This window comes from Parus major, chromosome 18 (genome assembly GCF_001522545.3).
Source record: "Parus major isolate Abel chromosome 18, Parus_major1.1, whole genome shotgun sequence".
Lineage (NCBI taxonomy): Eukaryota > Metazoa > Chordata > Aves > Passeriformes > Paridae > Parus > Parus major.
The window spans coordinates 7,225,052-7,248,109 of NC_031786.1; the positions used below are offsets into that span (position 1 = coordinate 7,225,052).

The 23,058-nt window shown below is 59.3% G+C and overlaps 2 protein-coding genes across 2 annotated transcripts; one reads left to right on the forward strand and one right to left on the reverse strand.

Annotated features, from left to right (window-relative positions):
• Positions 1 to 1,408: 1,408 nt before the first annotated feature.
• AANAT (aralkylamine N-acetyltransferase) lies at positions 1,409 to 3,730 on the forward strand. Its single transcript, XM_015645462.3, has 3 exons — positions 1,409 to 1,565; positions 2,264 to 2,418; positions 2,761 to 3,730. Exons 1-3 carry the CDS (start codon positions 1,409 to 1,411, stop codon positions 3,064 to 3,066), a joined length of 618 nt encoding a protein of 205 aa, XP_015500948.1. The 3' UTR covers positions 3,067 to 3,730.
• A 409-nt stretch (positions 3,731 to 4,139) lies between these two features.
• RHBDF2 (rhomboid 5 homolog 2) lies at positions 4,140 to 23,058 on the reverse strand. The gene is made up of 19 exons (XM_015646107.1): positions 22,972 to 23,058; positions 13,891 to 13,998; positions 12,172 to 12,321; positions 11,977 to 12,083; positions 11,488 to 11,680; positions 11,204 to 11,416; positions 10,544 to 10,669; positions 10,097 to 10,230; positions 9,645 to 9,857; positions 9,400 to 9,511; positions 9,011 to 9,085; positions 8,531 to 8,692; positions 8,273 to 8,373; positions 7,795 to 7,858; positions 7,572 to 7,666; positions 7,292 to 7,367; positions 6,900 to 7,000; positions 6,574 to 6,727; positions 4,140 to 5,989 (listed from the first exon to the last, which is right to left on the reverse strand). The coding sequence occupies exons 3-19, from the start codon at positions 12,295 to 12,297 to the stop codon at positions 5,570 to 5,572; spliced, it is 2,472 nt and encodes an 823-aa protein (XP_015501593.1). The 5' UTR covers positions 12,298 to 12,321; positions 13,891 to 13,998; positions 22,972 to 23,058; the 3' UTR covers positions 4,140 to 5,569.

A 23,058-nucleotide genomic window follows, 5' to 3' on the forward strand; every position in this document is an offset into this window, starting at 1 on the left:
AGACCACCCTGTCTCACCTCAGACTGGATGAGACTGGCATTTCAAGCATCCAGCCCTTGGCATTTCTGGATGGAAAATTCCCAGCTTGTGCCGGTTGTGCCCTGTGCAATGTTTGTGCTGGTAATGCTTTTGTTTCCACAAATCCTATTAGCTGGAGGCAAGCCTATAATTAGCAGGGAAAGCCGGCACCTCTGAAACAATAATCAAAAATGACCCAGCTTTGCTCTGGCTTGGCTGGAAATTGCTTGCATATTGGTCTGAGTTTGGATGGATGGTTGAATGGATGGCTCTGATAGCCATTCCCACTATTTCTGTCTGCAGGATGCGTGTGCTAAGTGAAGTTATTCACACAGTTTGTGGTTCTCTCTGGGTTTGATAACTCGCTTCAGTTGCACATGAAAGCAGAGGCAGATTGAAGCTACAGGCTCTGATCCAGGTCAAAGGATTTGTCTGGGCTGTGCAGAATGGGTGCTGCCAGGTGACCTTCAGTGCTGGTGACCCTCCTGGGGGATCCCATGTTGGAGGTGGAGTGTCCTGGCCTGGGCTGTGTCTGCTGGGATCCTGCTACCCAAAGCTCCTGGGGCACCTCCCCAGGGGGGACGCCCGAGGCTTTCAGCATCAGTCACCTGCTCAGCCCTGCCAGGGACCCACCCCTGTGAGCGTGGACATGACCTAAGAAGCCAAAAGAGGTTAAGCTGTGTCACTCAGCTGCTCAGTGAGTCAGAGAAGGGGGTGAATCCTGTCAGCTTGTGCTGTCTGGAGGAGGTGGCTCTGGCTGTCTGATGTGTGTCCCTGTCAGGGCACCTCTGTGGTTTGGCACTGAGCTCTTACTCCAGCACAGCTGGGCTGTTCCACAGACACCAGGGGACCACAAGGAACTTTCACACAGATAGATGCTTGTTTCATGGTTCTTGGCTTCCTGCAGGCACATCCCACCCTTCCTGTCCCCAGGGCAGCAGCTGGACTTTCTCCAGGGCTCTCCTGCCCATCCCACTGCCTGGTGCTGTCATGGGCTGGGCAATATTGGGCAGGATGCTCAGCCCCCCACCTGCTCCAGCTCTAACAGCTCTTCTCCCTGCTCTGTCCCATCACTGAGACACTGCTTTTGTCCCCCTGCTCCCTGGGGCTTGCTCAGCTCACAGCTGGTGCCACCTCCTGTGCCCCCAGCTCAAAGGGAGGGCAGATGGCATCACTGAGGGTGAAATTTGCTGTATGTACACACACATATCCATGGGAAAAGGGGGACAAGCAGCCTAATCCTGTCTGTGAACAACAGATACTTCTGCTGGCTAACGCTGCTGGAGAAGCTCGGCTGGAATAAAGGGCGTGGGAGCCGGCAGAGGCTGCCCCGAACAGAGGGAGCGGTGGGAAGCCAGGCAGGAGGAGGAGGAGGAGGAGGAGGAGGAGGATGTCTGCTCTCAGCACGTTGCCCTTCCTGAAGCCGGTGCACCTGCGGTCGCCCCGCAGCTCGCCCGGGGGCCAGCGCCGGCACACACTGCCCGCCAGCGAGTTCCGCTGCCTCAGCCCCGAGGATGCTGTCAGCGTGTTCGAGATCGAGCGTGAAGGTAAGAGGGACCCAGGGGATCCCTTGGCATCTGTTTGCAGTCTCTCGTGTTCCTGCTAATGGCCAGGTCCCCTACGTGTGCCCTCGTGGGAGGGATGTGGTGGCCGGGACTTGTGGCCAGGCCACGGTGGGCTCCCTAATGAGGTGGAGGAGCTGTGGTTAATGAGCTGGAGAACCACAGCTCGCCCTGGGGTGGGGATGGTGGTGCTGAGTAGGAGCAGGTGAGTGAGGAGCAGCTCTCCCAAAGCAACCTGTGAAAGATGGGATAGGGAAAGGGGAAGTGGGAGGAAGGACACTACGCTGTCTCCTACTGCACAGGGGCACTTTGAGGTGCCACCCTGGCAACCTTTCCCTGCTTCCTTCACCATAGCTTCCCTCACCCAGACCCACCCATTTCTCTCCAAGGACAGGGGCAGCCAGGGAGATGCTGAGAAGGAGAGTTCAATTCAATGCCATAGCTCTGGAATCAGCAGAGTTAGGAGCTGGTCACTGGGCGGTGGGAACTGCGTCTGGAGAAGCACAGCTGCTCCCTAGAACCACTTGTGTCCCTCAGAACTCCTTTAGGTCTACTAGTCAGCAGGACACATGCCATCTCTCCTCATCACATCCCACTTTCCCTCCTCCACATCAGTGCTGGGAGTTTCTCTGGGTTGGGAGTGCTTTGTCTCTCTCACTGTGTTCACCACTGCCCCCCTCCAGCCTTTATATCAGTTTCTGGGGACTGTCCCCTGCACCTGGATGAGATCCGCCACTTTCTGAGCCTGTGCCCGGAGCTGTCCCTCGGCTGGTTTGAGGAAGGGCGGCTGGTGGCATTCATCATCGGCTCCCTCTGGGACCAGGAGAGGCTCAGCCAGGTATGACCCTGTCCTTCCCACCTTGTGCACTGGGAGAGGCACTGCCAGAGCCTGGGGACCAGCCTCCCTGGGGCCCTGAGGCTAACCCCAAAATCTTCTCCCAGGACTAACTGCTTCAGGGCTGCTCTGGTGGAAATTAACCTTCTCATTAATTAATTTAAACACTGCTATTAAAAAATATGCTGAGTAATTCCCATCAACATTCATTTTAAAATGATAAACCCCCCGAGGATGATGGCAGGAGGTGAACAGGGATGGGGAGGACCCTGGTTCTTTGGGGTGGGGACTAAGAGGCAGGATGGGACCCCCCTGATCCTGCTAACCCCTGTCCCCCCCCGGCAGGCAGCACTGACCCTGCACAAGCCACAGGGCTCAGCTGTGCACATCCACGTGCTGGCCGTGCACCGCACCGTCCGCCAGCAGGGCAAGGGCTCCATCCTGATGTGGCGCTACCTGCAGCACCTGCGCTGCCTGCCCTTCGCCCGCCGCGCCCTGCTCATGTGCGAGCACTTCCTCGTGCCCTTCTACCAGAAGTGCGGCTTCGAGGCGCTGGGGCCCTGCGAGGTGACCGTGAGGGACCTGGCCTTCGTGGAGATGCAGCACCCCGTGCGGGGACACGCCTTCATGCGCAGGAACAGCGGCTGCTGAGGCCCCTCTGCTCTGGCCGGCCTGGGGGGATGAGAGGCTGCAACCTCTCTCCATCCCCACCACCGTGATCCATCTTCCCTGGCTGGCCCTGGATACAGCTCTCCCCCTGTCACATCTGCCTTCCAGCCACATCAGCCTGGCCCCATCCCATCCCTGCAGGGCTGGGCACAGAAATTCCTGCCAGATCCTGCTGGAAGCATCGATTCCCCGGGTTCTGCTTTAGCCAGGGCTGTGCTGGCAGGTCTGGGTGGGCTGCAGGGCCACGAGCCCCCCTGGGATGGAAAGGCTTTGCCCTGGGAATGGCTGGGGGCTCTGCTGGTTTGAGGGCACTTCCACCCACCCCAGTTTGCTGAGACACCCGGCAGAGCTCCTGCAAACACGTGCCTCAGCCTGGCACCCCTCCAACCAACACCACCACCACGAGTGGAGCACACCATGGCCAAGCCCTCCCTGAGCAGCCCCCAGACATCCTTCCAGACCCCTTGGAGCACATTCCCCCTGCCCATGGCCACCCTCAGCTGCACATTGCAGAGCCTCCCTAGGGAATCAGTCCAAACCATTTGATCCTCCCTGTCCCAGACCCACAGCTGGTCCAGGACAAGCCTTCTACAAACAACTCAGGTTGTTGGAAAGCAGCAAATAAAGATGTGGTGGTGATTTTCTACACAGCCCACGTGTGTTCCTGCCCTGCTTTGATCACAACCTCAGCACAATGGCCAGAGGGAGGGCACCAGCTGGTACGAGGGGAACAATCCAGGACCTCTTGGGCCACCTCAGCCCCAAGGGAGAAGGGGAAAATCCAGGCTCAGGTCATTCAGTGAAGGGTGGGATAAAGGCAGAGGTGGCTCTCCCCTCAAGCAGGATCAGGAGGTTCCATGGATCCAAGTGTTTGGCTTCTTCTGCTTGAGACCCTCCAAACCCTGTCTCCTCCCAGGGAGGGGTTTGAGTGGCCCATCAGGGCACCAGCCCCAGCTCGTCCTCCCTCCCTGCCACACCAGCCATCACCAAAACAACCAGAACGCCCCAAAAGTGCTGTGTCCCCACGCCCAAGAAGGGAGAAAAGGCCTCATGCATCTCATTAAATACAGGTAGAAATTTATTAGGGGGGGGGGAACCCTCAGCTTTTTAAAAAAGTATCAAAAAGAGACAAAATGAGGTGAAGTGTCTGTCTTTGGCTGGAGCAGCAACTGGGGGGACAGAGTGGGGCTAAAAACTGGCCCAGGGTGGAGGGAGGGATGCAGGGACGGATGCAGATGCTCCTGGGCTCACTCAGAAGTGGTTGTAGAGAGGGAGCCAGGCCCTCAGCCCTTGAATATTCATCCCAGGACATCTGAACTGGAAGACTCCCACCTGCCCCCCTGCTTTAAAAGCACTGAGGCCTCCAGCACCAACGCAACACCTCTCAGGGGAGACACAGCCTGGCACCAGCCTGGGTCCAGACAGCCCAGAGGGGTCACCCAGACCCCTGGAAGGACCTGCCTTCGTGCCATGGCTGGTGGGAAGGAGGAGATGCTGGGGAGAGCAGCCCAGGGCTGAGGGCAGGTGGGAATGTGCAGCCTCGGGCAGGGAAGAGGGAAGGTGACTGCCCCATCCTGCACTTCCCCATCTGACCAGCCCACTGGAGGAAGGGAGGGCTTCCAGCATCTCCACGCTTTGACAAAGGGAAAGGGGAAACAGCAGGGACTCAAGGCAGAAGGTGGGAGCACCAACAGCTTCCTGAGAAGTCTGTGGGCTCCAGAAGCAGCCACACGAGCTCCCCAAGGGGTTCTTCTCCATGTCTGCCTCGCACCATGGCACTACAAATGTGGTCCTTGCCACTCCTCCCCTTCCCAAAAGAGAATTTCACTGAAATAAGGGAAAGAGAAGCCCCCTGTCCCAAGTCCTGCCTCTCCATGAGGAGCCATGTGGGAAGGCACAAGCCTCCTTGGGGGCCTCAGAGAGAACAGGACTGAAAAATATATTTGAAGCTTAGCTCTGAACATCTTGGGAGCCACGACAGAGACTCCAGGGAGCCCAAAATGGAGAAACCCTGGACCTGAAGAGCTGTGGATAAAAAAAAGTGCCCCTGCAAAAAGGGGGTTTTGTTCACAGTATGAGCTGCAGTGATGCAGAGCACTGAGGTGGGACGGGGCCCAAGGCAGGCAGGGGCACAGGCTGGAGACTTCAGCAGCTTCACCCAAGGACTGGGAGTCCAGCCTGGCCACGGATACACCAAAATCCCATCTCCCTCAGCCCTTTCCCCACACAGGCAGCAGCCAGAATCAGTCCCCAAAGCAGTTATGGCTTTCCAGCAAGGAGCCCCAGAAGGGTTCAGGGCAGGGCTGGCTCAGCCCTGCATCCCCAGCGTTGAGCAAGGGGTACCCCAAACCCACCATCCCTGAGGATGGAGCCATGCCCAGGATCTGCCCCATCCTGGAGCAGCCACCACCATCTCCCACAGGCAGGGAGGGACCCATCCAACAGAAAACAATCTCCCGTCCCAGCCCCGTCCCTGCCGGCAGGGTCAGTGCAGGACCTGCTCCAGCTCGTACTTCTCGCAGAACTTGCTGGTGAAGGGCAGGCAGGTGAGGTACTCCACCCAGCGCCAGTTGATGGGGTACACGTACAGCCACACCACCAGCGAGCCAAAGAGCCCCACAAAGACCAGCAGGGACACGATGATCATGGCCCGCTTGCGGTACTTGTCCACCGTGCCGAAGGTGATGTAGGGCAGGAAGGCGAAGGACAGCAGGAGGCCGCTCAGGAAGCCGAAGAGGTGAGCGATGTTGTCGATCCAGGGCAAGAGGCCGCAGATGAAGAGGAAGAGAACGATGCCAAAGAGGTTGAGGAAGGCTTTCCAGGGTTTCTCCAGCACTTGCCAGCTTTGGAAGAGCTCCACGAAGAGGCAGGCCAGCAAGCCGAACTGGGACCCGGCAGGGCCCACCTGCAGGGATGGGGGAAGTCAGGGCTGGACACTGTGTCACCCCAGACACACCCCACATCCCCCAGGGATCCTCTCCTCCCCTAGCAAAGTGCATTTGGCTCCTGCATCCCTGTGCAGGATCCTGCATGGGGCTCAGGGGTGGGACCCTGGCACAGGGGGATGAGGAGGGAAGCAGGGTGGTGCTGTTTTGGCAGAGCTGATACTTTCTGTGACTCAGCAGCCAGACAGCATCACCCCCTCCCAGAGCATAACCCCATCCTGGCACACCTGTGGGGGGATTAGGGCCCTTGGCATGATCTCATTTAAAGCCTGACAGGGTTTGGCTGGCAGCAGATTAGCCATCTGCCTGCCCAGGGACCCCGCACGCTCACGGACACGTGGTGACATGTGACACACACAGCATGTGCCAACACCACACGTGGGACAGGGACACCTCCCCATCTCCCACAGCAAACCCTGCCAGGGGGTGAGAATCTGTGCTCCAGCCCCTTCCCCAAATCTCTGCCCAGGACGGGGATGGAGAGGGGTGTCCTCTGGTTCCCTGGGAGCTGACAGGATTTGGGACAGAGCCCCCAAACCCTCACCTCTGCCCTGTAGGGTAGGAAGATGGCACTGGCCAGGTTGCCCGTAATGCCGCTGAGGATGAAGATGATGGAGATGCGATGCCACCCTGCCAGCTTCTCCAGATCCCGCAGCACTGTCATCTGGAACGTCACCGACACCAGGCAGTGGATGATGCTGGGGAGAGGCCCTGGGTTAGAGATCCCTGCCCAGCCCTCCCACCCAGTGCCCCAGGGCATGAGACAGCTCACAGAACACCCCCACTGAAGGCACCTGTCACCATAGTCTGGGGGTGCCCTTCCCTCTTCTCTCCCACCCCATCCCTGGGCTATGGGGCGCTCTGGCTCACCCGGCATGCAGGAACAGGGACAGCCACAGGCGGTAGAACTGGTCAGGGACCTCTGGGTTCAGGAAGGGCAGGAGCCCACAGACCTCGTCCAGGCAGTGCACCTGCAAAGGCACAGGTGAGCAAAGGATGGGTCACAGGGATGGGTTGCCAATGATGCCATGTGAAGCTGTGAGGGGATTCTGGATGGTGTGGGGCACCACACCACCACGGTGGGCACAGCAGCAGGAGCCCAGCCAATAGCTGGGAAAGCCTCTGCACCTTGCATCACCCCTGCTCACGCCCATCCCAACAACATCCCATTCCTGGTAGGATACTTCAAAGCCTTTTGGCATCAGCATGGCTGCTGTGGTTGTACCCCACACACCCTGCCATGCCTCCCTGGACCTGCTCACCTGTGAGCAGAGCGTTGCCTCCTCATGGAAGTAGCCATGCATGAAGTCGCAGTACTCCCGGGTAGTGATCTCGCAGCTGGCAGGGGGCAGGAGGGGGCTCGCTGGGGGCAGGGCACACTCAGGACACCCCTGAGCATCCCCCGCTGCTCCCAGCCTGCTGCTACTGTGCTTCCCACTCCTCAAGGCTCTGTAACCTCCCTCTGCCCCCAGGCACAGCACAACACGAGGCAGGGGTGCAGAGCAGGGAGCCAAGCCAGGTGTCCCCTCTGCCATGACCCACCTGCCCTTGGTGCCGATGCAGCAGGGCCTGCCCTTGATCTCGCAGTCCAGGTGGGCAAAGCCTGTGTGGTTGGTTTTGGTCTCGTAGGTGCAGATCTAGAAGCAGGAGGGAAAGGAGCACTGGTCAGAGTTCCAGGGCTCCAGACTGTCCCTGCAGCTCCCTGCTGGGCTCATTGCCACTGCCACCATGGAGCCACCAGCTGATGGTGGCACCAGGCTCTTACCGGCCACTTGGTGATGTCGTCTGGCCACACATGGGGTGGGTTGGATGCTGGCTCCTCACATGTCCTGGCAGGAGGAGGGAGGTGAGTCGGCTGTGTCCCCCCACCACATCAGTAGTAACCCCTCAGGCACAGACTCCTCTGGGACCTGCCTTGGTCCTGCCCACAACACCCCACAGCAGCTCCTTCTGCAGGGGAACTCTGAGCTGCTGGACAACCCCACTGATGCCCACAGATGTTCCCATCCCAGCAGGACAGGGACAAGCACAACAGCATCACCTGCTGCTGCCTGTGTTTAGGACAGGCCCCACCTCAGTTTCCCCACTTCCCTCTTCTTTATCACTCTCCTATGGTGTGAAAAAGCCTTCCATATCCTCAGACAAGAGGATTCAAGGCATCCAAGCTGGATAGGCAGCCCCTTCTGCCATGTCCCACACACAGCCAGGTGACCTGGCCACCTCCACGCAGCTGCTACTTCTACCTGGGGTCCTGGTGACACACAGCCCCCGAGGTTCGCTTCTCTCCCGAGCCCATGGCTGGTGCATTGCTGCCCGGCCACTTGATGAATGTTGCCAGTGTCTCCTGCAGGAAGCATGGAGAGACTGAGGATGCAGCAGGGAATGCACGGCTCTGACCCCACGTGTATCCTGCCCTGGTGCACTGCAGGGTTGAGATGGTTTCCCCTGCTTTTCCCCAGGGATCCCCAGCCCTTCCAGGTGCCCATGGCAGGGGCACACACCGAGCAGTCCTGGGGCAGGGTCTGGATGCAGCCTGAGTTGTCGTTCTGGACGCAGCAGCCGGAGCCGCGCTCCCGGTCCCGCTCGCGCTGGATGAGCCGCTCCACCTGCCGGTCCTTCCGGATGCAGGGGGAGAACTTGGCTCCCAGGTGGATCAGGTCGATCTGGGGATAAAGTAAAGGGGATGCTTTGTCTGTGCACCTCCTCTTGCTCCAGCCACCCCCAAGGAGAGTTTAGCAGGGGCAGGAGAGGTCTCCACAGGCAGTAGAAAATGGTCTCTGTCATCCCAGTGGAGGGAAGGCAAGACCATCCCACTGCAATGCCACATGTCCCAGTGGGATGGGGGCCCAGGGCAGCAGGCTGGAGTGAGGAGGTTAAATTCTGCCCCCCTGAGGAGAGGAGCACCTCAGAGAACCCCCTCAGCTCAGGGCAGGGGAAGCAGAGTGTGAGACCAGGGGCCAAGGGTCTGGCTGGGTCCATACCGAGCTGGGCCCGATCCAGAAGTTTTCCTGCTGGATGTACTTGACGCTCTCGTAGACACCTTTGTTCCTCAGCACCTGCCAAGAGAGGCCAGGGTCAGCTCCCACTGAAGGGGTGAGTGCTGAGGGGGTGTGCCCGTTTCCCTCCACTCAAAAGGGGCTGAGCAGCTCCTACATCCGAGGGGAAGGGCTGCTGGGTCCCACCAGCAAGGCAGGAGAGAGGAACAGCTCTGCTCCCACCACATATTCTGCTGCAACACGGTGCTGCTCCTTCCCTTGCCCTGGCTCTTTCACAGAGCCTCTCAAATGCTGGAGTGCCACAAGGTGTTCCCAGTCCTCGCAGAGACTCCGTGGTGGTTACAGTCTCCCCAAAAGATGGCTCTTAAACTTACTAACTCTGTCGTCACGTGCTGGGTGAAGCCAATGGGAGCGATGCCGTAGGTGCCGATGACCAGCAGGGTGATGAGAATGTGGACAAAGGTGATCCAGTATGTGAAATACGGCCTGGAGGGGACAGGACCCAAAACTGGAGTTGGTCAAAGATGGCTGGGCAAAGGGACACCGCAGTCCCCCAGATGCTGCTCCCCAAACATTGAGGGGGACACACATCTGTGCCGGGGTGTTCCGTGTCCCTCACCGGTGGCTGTCGGTGATCTCCAGCTGGGACTGCACGATGCTGCTCAGGCTGTGCCGGTACGTCCTGTTCAGCCACTTGCCCACCACCCCCAGCCCGTAGTAGCGTTTCTTGCGGTCGAAGGCGAAGTGCTTCACTTTGGAGGCGATGCGCCTGCCCCGCCGCGGAGCCGGCCCCGCGCTGCCCGGCGCTGAGGCGAGCCGGACACCCTCCCGCCTGTGGAGAGAGGAGAAACACATCACACCTGCCAAAAAGGACCAGCTGACAAACACCCCATGGCCAGAGCCCTGAGGATGCCCTGAGATGAGTCTCTGAGCATCTCCTGGCTCCTTTCTCCCAGGATCATCATGGAAGTGCCTGGTGCCCCTGGCAGGGATGGCTGGGGACATTGTCCTGCCTGCAGCAGGGCACCTGGGCAGCCCTGGGGACAACACCTGCTGAGGGGTGGTACTCACGGGGTGGGCTGCTCCACCTCGGGGGACACCCTGGCATCCTCCCCCACCTGGTGCATGCGTAAGTACGTGGCGGATAGAGGAGGTGACTCAAAGACGTCATCGGGCATGGAGTACGTCTCATCGTGCATGTCCATCTGGAAAGGGGGTGGATACATGTCCTTGGATACATGTGATGGGTCAGAAACCCCCTGACTGAGCATTGCACTGGTCAAGGGGGTGGGTGATCCCCAATGACATCCCACTGATGGCCCATCACAGGGTGTGAAATGTGCCCCCGTGGCAACTTCATTTCCAGTCACCAAGGCTGGGGCACAGCAGCCACCGATGCCTCTGTCACTACTGGGTGGAGTGCCAGCACAGGGCTCCTTGTGAGAGCCCTGCTCCACACCCAGTGCAGGGCACTGGGACATGCCCCAGCTCCAGCAGCCAGCATGGAACGTCACTTGCCTTACTGAAGAACGACGAGTCCAGGGTATCAGCAGCATCCACCATGTCCTCGTCCATGAAGCTGGGGTACAGGAAGCTCCTCTTGCTCCTTCGCTTGGGAGCCAGTGGCTCCAGGACAGAGCGTCCCTTTGGCAGCACAAGCAAATGAAGGTAAGCAACCAGAAGCCCTCAGTTTTTGCAGCACTGAGGGTTTATCAGATCTTCTCTGTCCAAAGCCAAGTGGCAGGGATTGAATCCCAATCAGCCACCATAGCCACTCTCGTGGGGAGGAACTGGCAGAAGATGCTGCCTTTAGCTTCTCAGAATCTGCACTGGGCCATGGCCACGTTAGTCAGCTTGACAAGTGACCTCTGAATTCATCTGGTCTCATACCCACAAACCTATCCCCAAGGTTTGCCCAGGGCTCCTTGGAAGCAATAAAATTGCTGGAGAGGTTTCCTCAAGAAAATTGGTGTTTTTTTCAGATTGTCCAATTTTTACCAAAACTTTTGCTTTGAAGTAGAGCTCAGGTTAAACAAACCAATCTCCCCCCTCAATCCTGCCCTGGAGGGACAGCAGTCTCCATGCAAAGCAAACAGCCAAAAGACAAACATGATGGGTGAAGGACAGAACTGAAACCCAGCTTAGGAAGATGATCCCACTCACACTCCCAAAACTCACTCGGAGAAGGGCTGCGGCCGCCTTGAAGCTCATGTGGGCGACAGACTCCCTCTTCCTGCGCGGCAGGCGGCCGTAGCCCGAGCGGATGCTGTTGAAGGACACCAAGGAGACAACGCCGGGGGTGAGCGGGGGCAGGACGTGGTGGGGCGTGTGGGGACGGTCAGTCTCATCGGGATGGCGGAAGGGACGGCCCCTGGCCAGCGGGTCCACGATCTGGGGGAGGGAAGAGGTGTCAGTGCTGGGAGAGCAAGGCTGGGAGCGGGACCCCTCACCCCGAGCTCTACCTTGGGCATCTTGGCGGGCTTGGGTGACTCAGTGGCCTGGAAGGAGGGCACCTCCTGGCTGGGCAGCTCCATGTCGCGATAGGCGGGCTTCAGCTTGCCGTACCTCATGCTGCAGTGCTGCAGGCTCTTGCGCTGCCACTGCTGCCGCTTCCCCTCCCAGTCGCTGCTGACGCCGAACCACTGCGCTGTGCCCCTGCACACACGGTGGGCACACCTGTCACACAGCCGCTCCCCCACACCAGGTACCACCATCCCACCCAGGTGTCCCCTCTGGCAGGCGCTCAGGGTTGGGGTGTCTCAGCCCAGGCTGCAGCTGGGCAGTTTTGACTCAGCTATGGGTCAAAGGGAAGCGGAAGAAAGTGATTCTTGTGCTCCCTTCTGAGGCACAACTCTCCAACCCCACCCCAAGTCCTCTGTCTGTGCCCAAAATGTCCTGACACGGTTCCCTGTGAGTGACCCAGCCACGACTGGCGCCCACCCCGCCCTCACTTGCGGATGCTCTGGGACAGGGATGTCTGCCGGCGGAAGCCAGGCCGGCGCTCCGGGCGAGGCTCCTGCAGGCTCTTGCTCTTGCGGTAGACGGGCACCTTGGAGGGCTGGGAGGCAGAGCAGGGCATTAGGGACAGGATGGCACCCAGCAGCCCCCCGAGCCCAGCGTGGGACAGACACAGCACCACCACTCACCTCCTTGTGGGCACCGTCCTCCTCTGCCTCCCGCGGGGGGATGACAATGGACAGGTTGGGGGGTTTCTTGCTCTGCAGGCGGCTGCTGCTGGAGCGGCTGCCCCCGTTCTTGTCCCCAGCTGACATCTTGGGCTGCTGGTGGTTGGCAGGCTGGCAGAGTGCAGGGAGTCAGCCACAGGGGAGAACTATTCCCCCAGGAGCTTGTGTGTGAGTTAAGGCTGGGTCCCAGTAGGAGATGTGGCCGCCCCGGTGGGACATCACCAGACTGAGCTCCCTGTGTCCCTGTGGCTGGTGAGACCTTGTCATCATGAGCCCAGCTGCTGCATCCCCAAAACCCACATTCCATCCCTGAGTTTGGGTGGACAGGAAGGCTTATATCAACCACTCACTCCTCCCCCTGGGGGGGGTCACCAACACCACCCCTTCACCTGCTGGCAGTAGGGCAGGGATGGCAACAGTGCCCAGGTCAGAGCATCCCCACCACATCCCTGTGGGACACCCAGCTTTCACACCCCGCCAGGATGAGCCTGACCATGTGCCTCGGAAATCTGGGGGACCCCAGCAAGCCCTGGCCAGACCCGTGGCCCACAGCTGCAGCACATGGGAACACCAGCCCTCCCAGTCTGGCAAGGGAGCCAAGGGGAGATTGCAGGGGATGTCTGCAAGGAGCTCCTCTTACCTGGGCAGGGTGGGAAGGGAGGGGATGCACAAGGCCTGAAAACACCTGATCCACATCCCCACAGCTCCCACATGGACCTGCCATGTGTTGGGGTGCCCCATGAAGGGGAGATGCAGGACATTCCCCTCTGTCACATGCATGCACACATCAGGCTGGGAGACTGAATCCTCCCTGGCACCATGTGCAAGGAGAGGGAAGCTTAACAGCCAAGACGTGGTTAATTCCTCGAGAAATCCCCTCCCAAGGGTCCCTGAAGCCAGCTCTACCAGGCAGGGCTTTGCAGGAAAAGTAATTCCATCCGAGTGCAAGAGAACAAGTCCCAGATCCTATTAGAGACTATGAGGGCAATCAGAAGGGAGGCACAGCTCTCTCTGACTTCTTCCCATCCTCCTTGACCATGTGCCAGTGCCCAGGGGACTCACACAGGTCTCACAAGCATCTCTTTTCCCCAGAACAGCCATGGCCATGAGAATGGTGTCACCTGCCATGTTTGCAGTGCCACTGGCTGCAAAATGCCAGCTTGATCCACAGGCCTGGTTTCTCTCCCTGCCCAAGATCCCAATGACCAGACTCTGACAGCTCTGCTCTCCTTAGGTAACATCACTTGAGCAACCAGATGAGTAACTGAGATCCCACCAGCCCCCTCTGCAACAGGCTCCCATTGGCAGCCCATTCCCAAAGCAAGAGTCAGGGACAGGGACACTTTTGCAGCTCCTTTAGCACTTGGAGTCCTGAACACAATCCTCCCCTTAGACCACACCAGAAGCAAAGCCTGGCTTCAGGAGCATGGGGTGCCCAAGGAATCAGCTTCATGGGATGCAGGAGTCCAGAACCAGCTCCCCAGGGATGGGAAAGCCTGGAGCTGGCAGCACTAGCTGGAATTGCTGTCTTCCATCAGCACCAGGGCCATGTGATAGCCTTCTGCTCCTGCATTAAAATGGGTGCTGGGCTCCCTCTCCAGCACCAAAGCTGGGAGCAATCAACTTCCAAATTTCCCCTGGGGGTTCAGCCAGTGCTGGTCCCCAGGAGGGTCTCCTCACCTCATAAGAGTGACGGGGATCCTGCACAGTGATGGCAAACACCCACAGCAGCCTTCCTCTGCCTCTGTCCTTCACGCACGGGAGCCCAGGGACACGGCCCAATTCCTCCTGCGGGGAGAGGCTGTGATTAAAAGCCACACGTGGGAAAGTGGGCAAGGGCTGCAGGAGCATCCTGGCAGAGGGAGAGCTGAGCTCAGTGCTCCCTAGACCTTGGGGACAGGGCTGCAGGTGGCTGGTCACCAGGGACAGGAATCAGCTGCTGGCACAGGGCAGCAGGAGGAGGAAAAGCCCCCATTTACAGCAATGCCCCACGGCAGGGAGTTTTCCCCTGCTGCTGCCAGGCAAAGCTCTTGGGAAGCAAGACACCCAGGAAGAGCAAGCTTGGAACATGAGTGCCTCACTGGGTATTTCATAGCTGCTAAACTGGGAGAGTGCCAGCCCCAGCAAGTAAAACTTTCCGTCCCACTGGTGAGCTGGAGACTCTGTTTGTTTTCCTCTCAGGGCAGCCAGCAACGAGCCTGAGATGGCAGCTGGGAATGGGAACACGCTGGGTTCAGAGCAATCCCTGTGCCCCCCTCATCCTTCTGCAGCTCTGGGGAATGGCTCTGAGTGGTGAGAACCAGCACAGCATGAAGCACAGAAATTGGAGCCAGCTCTTATACCCCTATCCCAAAATCCCTTCCCCAACTGCTCCACAGCCCCAGATCTCTGTGCTTCCCAGCAAAGCAGCTTTGCAGCGTGTTTAAAATCCTGGTCTCACTTCCCAGCAGCTGCCCATGCAGGGGTGGAGGGCTGGACTGGGCTCCCCCGAGGTGCCTCAGTCCCAGGGGAGCTGGCACAGCCCAGCAGGCACCTGCTGTCCAGTCACGGTCACGCGGCCGGAGCGCCTGTCACGGCTCTGTGCATCGGCACATTTGGCATTGAGCGGGAGGGGGAGGAGGGCAACGGCCCCAAGAGCTCAAGGTTCCATTGCCACACAGGCTGGAGGCAGCAGCCACCCCCTGAGCACAGATCCTGAGCCACCAGGAGCCTTATCCCGTGCTAGGCGGAGAAATCCCCAGCAGCAGGTGCTGGAAGGTGTTTTCCCACTCACCACGTGCCTGGAGCTGGCGTGCTCAGCGTGGGAAAGGGCCAGACGGTGCCTCCACCCAGAGACAGCCACAAGCCTGGCCCTCGAGATCCCCTGCTCTCCCGGGTCCCTGTCACCCCCAGCCCTGGCACGGAGGGCTCTGCCAGCAGGAGCGTGGCTCCCTGCCCAGCAGCCCTGGCAGCCACCCCATCACAGGGCACAGCTCAGCTGCACATCCCCAGGGAGCCTCAGCCCAGTCCTTGGACACTCAGGGTGGACATGGTGGCTTTGTCCTGGGGACAGAAAAAGGAAGTGAAAGGCGACACACGGAGCTGACATGGGGGGATGGCTGAGGACATGCCCTGCTGCAGGGAAAGGGCAGGTCACAGCAGCAGGGGGTGACAGCCACAGGCATGTCCTGAGCTTGGTAGGAGCTGTGTTTTGGGCTGGAAGAAGGGTCCTGGGGGCAGCACGTTGCCACTTCAGGCTGGAAAAGATCTCCGGGCACTGGGGCTGTTGCCATTGACCCACAGAGAGCGATAAACAGGCATGGCATGGAGGGAGGATCGCCTGGTCTTGCTGCTGAGATCCCCCACTATCACCATGTCCCCTCCCAAAGCTTTTGGCTGAAGGTCACCAAAGCCTGACAGCCAGCAGTGGGGGACACAGCCTGTGCTCCCACAGCAGCAGGGGGGTGAAGGCCCCACCTGTTCCCAGGAGGGCAGATGTGCTGAGGCCACTGGGGAGCAACTGGGATGAGCCTTCAACCAAAAAACACAAGGAAGAAAGGAAGGTGACCAGGGCTGGCTCCCAGCCCCAGAGCAAATCACAACAAGCACTGACCAGAGGAAGCACACCCAAGGAAGAAAGTGATGGGAAAAAATTATGTGATCCATAAAAAGTGTCACTGATGGTCCAAGCAACACAAAGGGATCATCAGCCATAGCACAAGACAGCAGAGACAGATGGGGGTGGATGCAGTGGGTTAATGGATGCTTGGGGAAGGATTGGGATCTCTCTCCCTGAGTTGGCACTGGGGGAAGAGACATTACTGGAACAACAGAGAAAGCAGCTCTGAGCCACCCAAGGCTGTGGGGCAGGCAGGGAGTGGGACCCCCATGAGCACCCATCATACCCATCACCCTGAGCACGATGGGCCCCAGCTCTTCACCTCCACAGGGCAGCGAGAAAGGGGCCAGCAGTGCCACAGAGCCCCACACACCCCCGCAGCCTCTGCTGGCACCCAGGAGCCCATCAGGCAGAGATGCTGCTGCCGCCCATCAATGATTCACAAGCACGTTAAAGACCTCTCTCAAGGCTGGAGCCGCGTTAAAAGGTGCTCCCAGTTATTAAGAGCTCTGGATAGGAAACTCAATTTGTGCAACTGCTCTGAGCATCAAGCTCCTGTGGACTCACACCCGAGCAGAGACCCAGCAGCTTCTCTGCTTCTGCTCCCTTTCAAAAAGCTTTTTACCACTTTGCAGTCTCAGGTTTCAGGCATGGAGAAACGGAGCCAAAACACAAACAGCTCTAGAAATAAAAATGTATTACTGGAGAAAAAAAGAGAAAAACAATCCATTTTTTCCCCCCACGTGTCCCATCCCTGTCACAAAGGAAATGGATGGCAAAACTGTGAGACGCAGGGTTTCGTTCTGACTATTGAGAGGCCCTCTGTGCCTCAGGGGGAATGGTTAGCTGCCCTCTCCCTTATCACTGAGCCACACGGTCAGCACAGACACCCACAGGGGCTTAAATCTGCATCTCTGTGATGCTGGGGTAGGAAGATGGGGCATGGATGAGTGCTGAGATCCTGTCTGATCCCCAGGGCGTGCAGGCAGCCAGCACACACCTCACCCACACCACCACCAGTAAAACATCCTCGCCCATTTTCCTCCCTTGGGAAGGGCATTGGGCAATGGCAGCAGGCGAGCTGGGAACACGGCACGCCCCAGGAGGAAGGAAAGCAGCTGGGGAGCTGTGCTGGACCTGCTGATAAAGCGAGGCCTGCCCCGGGGAGGGACACGGGGAGCGGGGCCACTCGCACCACTGCACACCACATCCAGGGCTGGGGACCAGGAACACAGCCCTGGGCTCCCCACAGCCCTGGGCTCCCCACAGCCCTGGGCTCCCCGCAGCCCTGGGCTCCCCGCAGCCCTGGGCTCCCCGCAGCCCTGGCTGATGCCATCCCTGGGCATGGAGAGGGAAAGACCTGCCTGCAGTGCCTGGGAGCAGGTAGAAAAAGCCATGTGGAGGATTTCCCTCATCCCATTTCCCACTCTCGTTAATTTTTAGCAGCAGAACAACCCCCACCCACCCCAGCACAGCTGACACCCAAAGGCTTCCCAACCTGCTGGGGTGGGTGTGGGCCAGGGTCCCTCTGTGCCACTGGCCACCCACCCCACATCTCCTCCCTTCCCTGGGGTCTGTGCACCCCCAGAGCACAACATCCCCAAGCAGGCAGCAGCGAGCAAACCCACCCTGCTTCCTGCCAAGGCACACCGGCCTGGTGGCTGCTGCTGGAGGGGACCCTCAGCACGCTGCTCCCCTCCTCAGGCTGCAGCTCACACCAAGGGAGGGACATGCAGGCTGAGACTTTGAGACACCCCAATGGCTTCGGGGAGAGCAAAGGGCCAAAGTCTCCTCCGGGAGCGAGGGAAGCGTAGCAGCTCCGCGGGTGAATGTGCAGAGGGTTCACAGGCAGGGCCACAGCACACACAAGGAAAGCTCATTTTCGTTTTTCCCCAGCCTACCAGGACTGATTTAACTCGGTTTTACCTAAGAACTGATTACTTACTCAAATCTATTCCAATTCCTTATTAGCTTGGCTTAAACACAGAGGGCACAGACCTGATGGTGCAAGTGTTTGAGCCCTGGCTGCACCTTCTGGAAGGGGCTGAGGGGTCCCAGGTTGGTATTTCCCCAAGGGAAGGGGACAGCCTGCCTGCAGGCCATGTGCCTGCCATCCCATGCTGCAGGTCATTACTGAGTTCACTCCCACTTCCCTCCCCGAAGCAAAATTCTTTGTATGAAAGGTCAGTGGGGCTGGAAGGGACACTCCTCCCTCTGGTTCTTCTGCTGAACACTCATTCTTCCAGCAGCTCTTGGTGCCAGGGCTCTGGCTGGGCTTGCAGGCTTCCCCAGTCCCCTGCTGCCCGTTTCAGAGCACACTGAGGCACCCAGAGCAGCACAGGGCTGGCAGAAATGCCCCATATTTACAGAGGGTTCCCTTGCCCTGAGCTCTGACCATCCCCATGCTGTGTGGGATGCAGCAGTGGGAGGTGATGCTCAGCCCTGTGCAGGAATTTGGCTCATCCCAGGGAGGAGACGAGCCCTGGGCTGGCAGCAGGACCAGCCCCCTTGGCTGCAGCTGCCTATCTCTGGGAACAGACTCCTTATCTCAACACAGACATTCCAAGGCTTGAACCAAGTGCTGCTCACCCTGACAACCCCTGTGCAAGGGGGAGCCCTGGGTGGACACCAGCAGCCACCTCCTTTCCCATTCCAGGGCCTGAGGAGAGGGGAAAAGGAGCTTGTGGTGTCCCTTTGGGCTGTGGATGGTGACACCTCTGCTGGCAGGGGGCTGGAGGCTGTCCCCCAGACACCCCATGAAGTCTCGGTGCTCCCAGGACAACTGGGGGAAGCTGCTCCTCCCTCCTCCTGACCAGCAGCAGCTGAGCGTGGGTGGGCCACTCCTCGCCTTCCTTCCTTCCCCTCCCGATTGCAGGAGGCCTGAAGCGCCCAGACCTGCACCCTGCAGAGGAAAGCCCGACTGGGAACAGCTCATCCCCATCCAGACGGAGCAAACCCGGCACAGGGAATCCTACACTCACTGCTGCCTATGGAATGTGATGCTCTTCCCACCACAGCATCTCCATGGACCTGTGCCAGGCAGGCACTTTGCAGCCTCTCAGCTGCCAAGAGCTGGAGATGGGGTCTCCTCAACCATCTTCATCCTCCTCCTGCCTGTTATCCCACCCCTGGGATGCTGCACCCACAGGGAAGCCAGGCAGCTCAGCCAGGGGCTGCAGATGCTGCTTTTTATGGAGCCACCTCCATGTCCTGCCCAGGAGAGCTTGGACTGGGTTAAGTCACCAGGTACAAGGAGTGACTGGTTATGGGATCACCCTTGGGAAAGCTGTATGACAGCAGCACAGCCCTGGTGACATGTCCCTGCCCATCCCATGGGGGAGCTGAGGCTGGCCAGGACACTCCAGCACCGAGGGCAGGGGATTGCCCCCATCTCCCCACGGACACAGAGTGCAGCCTTTGGGCTCACACAGAACAGGATGTCACTCCCAACCCTCCCTGGCGTTCCTGCAGGCTGGAAAATTACAGGAATATCTACATCAGACCCCCAGTGTGCAGCATGACACATGAGGAGTGAATCCAGCCCCATGGGAGGGGGCACAGGCACACTGGGCATCTTGGAGAACACCAACCACACTTCTTCTGCCCCAAGTGGGTCTGTCAGACCAGAAGAATTACATCAGGAAATTTTACTTTTAAGCAAGGAATCAATAAACCACAAACCTCGAAGGAGAGCTCCACTGCCCTGGGAGCTGCAGCAGCTGGAAAAGGCGTCTGCAGATGGGAGGGATGGTCCTGTGGGATGGCTGTAAGGCAGGAGCATCCACTGAGTCACCCTGAATGGCTCCTCACAGGGCTGGACATGCAGCCATGACCATGTGCCCTCCACACTGCTGGGTTTCTTCCTCCCATCCAGTGTCAACAGCTTGGGAAAAGGCCAGGGAGCATCCCTGGGCATTGTCCTGCTCCCTCCTGTCCCAGCCTCTGGCACACAGCATTGAGTGGGTTTGTTTATACCTGCACTCCCCAAGGCACAGCCACAGCATCAGCCCTGCTCTTGGGGCTGCACAAGCTGTCCCCAAGGTGACAAGCTGCGGTTCCACTGGACACCTCCACGCTTTCTGACACCTTTGTGGCATTTCATAAGTGGGGAAACTGAGGCACTCCCTGCCTCCTCACCCCGCTGCTGCCCCACAGGCAGGGAGCTGGTTCCTTCTCTATCGAAGCCCACACAACTCTCCCAGTTTTAAGTTCCTGGAGGACGAGGGTGGAGGAGGAAACCCTCACATGCAAACCCTGTAAATATTTGCTCCCCTGCCCTCCCAGAGCAGTTATTTTGGGGTCACCCCTGTCCTGTGTCAGCTAATGTGACCGGCACCCCACAGTGCTTGTCCCCAAGGACGAGGGGGACACTGACACAGGGGTCCTGTGTGGTGGGCGAGCAGAGGCAGGGTTGGTCTGGGCTCCTCCCTGGCTCCATTCTCCACCTTAAATTATTGCCTCATTAAGAAGGCAACCAGCAAACAGCCGCCTTTTTGTTGTGGTTTTTTTTTTTTTTCTAAATAACAGGGATTAAGTGGAAAAAAGGGGTACCAATGCTAAGGGTTTCCTCCATACCTACCAGCACACACAGAGCTCTCCAGGCCGACTCAGACACCAGGAAATGACCATAACTCAAAGCACTGCACGCTCCCAAAGGACCACAGCTCCTGGATCCCTAATTAAAAGGGATTGCACCCACCCCCACTGAGAGCTCGCCGTGTTATCAGACATCTCACCGGCAGGACAGCGGAAAGCAAAAGTCATTAGGTAAAAAGCTCCTCAAGAGGAGGAGAGTTCATGATCCCATCACTTGTGGGCTCATATAGATTTAAGTAATTAATTTTCAGCTTTCACTAATTGACTCCTTCAGTGCTGAGCCCCTGACAGCACCAAGCCTGCACTTGTTCCTCCGGGTCAGGTCCCTGCAGGACTCCCAATGCCCATGGGAAATGTGGAAATGGCTCACAAGCCCCATGTTGGTCTGGGCAGCTCTGCAACTCCCCCACCAGCTGGTTCTCCATCACCTGTCTCCTGCTTTCTTTGGTAATGAGCTCTGTTCTGATTCCTGGCTTGTCCCAAGGGCTGTTTTCAGCTTAAGAACAACATTCCTTAAGGATGTATTTGGGGAATCCCTCAGCTTCACTGTAAGAGCTAAACAGGAGCCGCATCCAAGAACAAAACACGGACCCAGCACAGCCACGTGCTCGTCCTTCATCCCAGCCCAAACATTCCCCAGTGCATCCCAGTGAGTGCATTCCCCCCGAGGGGACCCAGGCAGTCCCTTCCCCACCGGACTCACGCCCCCGTGCTCTGCATCCCCAGCTCCGAGCTGCTCTCCCAGCATCCACAGGCATCTATTGTTCCTGCAGCGCCGCTCTCACAGCGAGCACCCACACGTGCATCTCACAGCCAGCACCGGGCTCGGCCCCATCTCGCAGAATTCACATCAGGGCTCTGTGCTGTGGTGTCAAGCCCCACTCTGTGGTTTGCCCTTTCTCACTCCGGGGCTTGCAGCAGCTCCAGGTGTCCCAGCGCAGCTGCAGCGGTGCCAGAGAGCCCCCATGATGGGGAAGTGGTAGGTGGTGGTCACCTGCTTCTCAGCAAACCGGAGCAGGGCTGGTAGGAGCCACCTCCACATGAACAAAATCCTGATCACCCCTTTAACTGCAAAGGAGCTGGGAAGGGCAGAGCGCAGCAGCTGGGAGCCCAGGGAGCCACATGTGAAGCCAGGGCTGAGCAGGGCAGCACAGGCAGAGGCAGCTCTGGTTTCTCGAAGGCTTAGCTGCACTTGAACCCTCCAGATCATTTTGGAGGTAGGGCAATTCCAAGCTGGTTATTCCCCACTTGGGAAAAAGGTAGGAGCCAAAGGATGCTGCTTCAGAGGGCACAATGGAGTGAGCTGAGTGGGAAGCATTCCCTCGCTCAGGATAGCCATGGCACTGTGGTGGGCTGCACTGCCCAGTTCCCCGGCTGGGTTGGGAGGCTGTGTGCCCAGGACAGCAGCAGTGTGATGAGTTCACCCTGGAAATCCCCAGAAGCAGCCATCCAGGGACTGGGAACGTGCAAGCAGGAGAATGTCCTGGCTCCTCGTGGCGAGAAGGATGACGCCAGGCTGGGGAAGAAGGCAGACACTTCCTCTTTGCCACAGGGACCCAGTGGTGACAATGCAGCCTCTCAGGGCCCCTTTCCCCTGCAGAACGTGGGTCTGGGGGGCTAAGTGAGAACTGCAGGGTCTCAGATCACCGTGGGCACCACAACCTGGCTGCAGGGAACGTGGAAGGACAGTGTCTGCCCAGTCCTGCTGGCCTGGCAGCAAGGCAGGGCAGGATGGGGTAGAGCTCAGCATCACCCCTCCGTCCCAAACCTGGAGGACCAACAGCAAAAAATCTGACTAAAATATCCACACACAACATCCCTCTGCTCCCGGCGTAGGGTACACACGGACGGAGGATGACCCGAGCCCTGCTCTGTAAGGGTTTTGTTCGCCTGCGAAGGGCTGGTGGCAGCACTCGCCACTCCAGGCAGCACGTGTGAGCGTCCCAGAGCCCTCACCTCAAACCAGCTACAACAACAAAGCCCTGGCGGGCGGGAGGGCAGGAGGATGCTCCGGGCAGGGACCCGGACCCGCCGCTGCCCAGCTGCCCTCGCCTGCTGCCGCTCCTGAAGGGAGCCCCGCTCACCTGGGGAGGGGGAAAATCAGCAAACACAAACAAAAAACACCCGCCCGCCTGGTTATCGGGCCACCGGCGCCAGAAAGTAGGTTAGAGCTTTCCTCCCTGCCTCGGCCGGGCAGGGTTTTCCCTCCGGCCGGTTCACCCCGCCGGGACACGCACCCACTTCCCCCTGTGATGGAGAGGAGGAGGAGGAGGAGGAGGAAGAGCCCGGCCCCCGCCATCCGTCCGGGTGCCCGCCCTGGCGGCGCCGGGCAGGGCACGGCCCCGGGCAGAGGGATCCGCGAAGGGTCCGGGGTGGGCAGAGGCAGCCCCGCGGGACCGGACCGAGCCGAGCCGGGCCGGGCCGGGCGGGAGGCGCGGGGCGGAGGAGGAAGCTGGCGGGACGCGGCGCTCACAAAGCAGCAACAAACCGGGCGGTCACGGAGCGGCGCGGAGGCACCGGGACCCCCCGCCCCGCTCTGCTCTGCTCCCCTGCTCGGCCCCGCTCACCTCGGCCCGGTGCCGGTCCTGCCCCCGCTGCCACTCCCGGTGCCGGTCCCGCGGCAGCCGCCGCCGCCTCCACCTGGGCCGGGCGGG

What these genes read in the sequence shown, in the direction of transcription:
- RHBDF2 (XM_015646107.1), bottom strand. Translation starts at nt 12,297, where the DNA reads ATGTCAGCTGGGGACAAGAACGGGGGCAGCCGCTCCAGCAGCAGCCGC. An exon ending in GAGATCACCGACAGCCACCG is followed by an intron (nt 9,512 to 9,644) that starts GTGAGGGACACG and finishes TGTCCCCTCCAG; the next exon opens with GCCGTATTTCACATACTGGA. An exon ending in AGCACGTGACGACAGAGTTA is followed by an intron (nt 9,086 to 9,399) that starts GTAAGTTTAAGA and finishes CTCTCTTGGCAG; the next exon opens with GTGCTGAGGAACAAAGGTGT.
- AANAT (XM_015645462.3), top strand. Translation starts at nt 1,409, where the DNA reads ATGTCTGCTCTCAGCACGTTGCCCTTCCTGAAGCCGGTGCACCTGCGG. An exon ending in GTTCGAGATCGAGCGTGAAG is followed by an intron (nt 1,566 to 2,263) that starts GTAAGAGGGACC and finishes GCCCCCCTCCAG; the next exon opens with CCTTTATATCAGTTTCTGGG. An exon ending in ACCAGGAGAGGCTCAGCCAG is followed by an intron (nt 2,419 to 2,760) that starts GTATGACCCTGT and finishes CCCCCCCGGCAG; the next exon opens with GCAGCACTGACCCTGCACAA.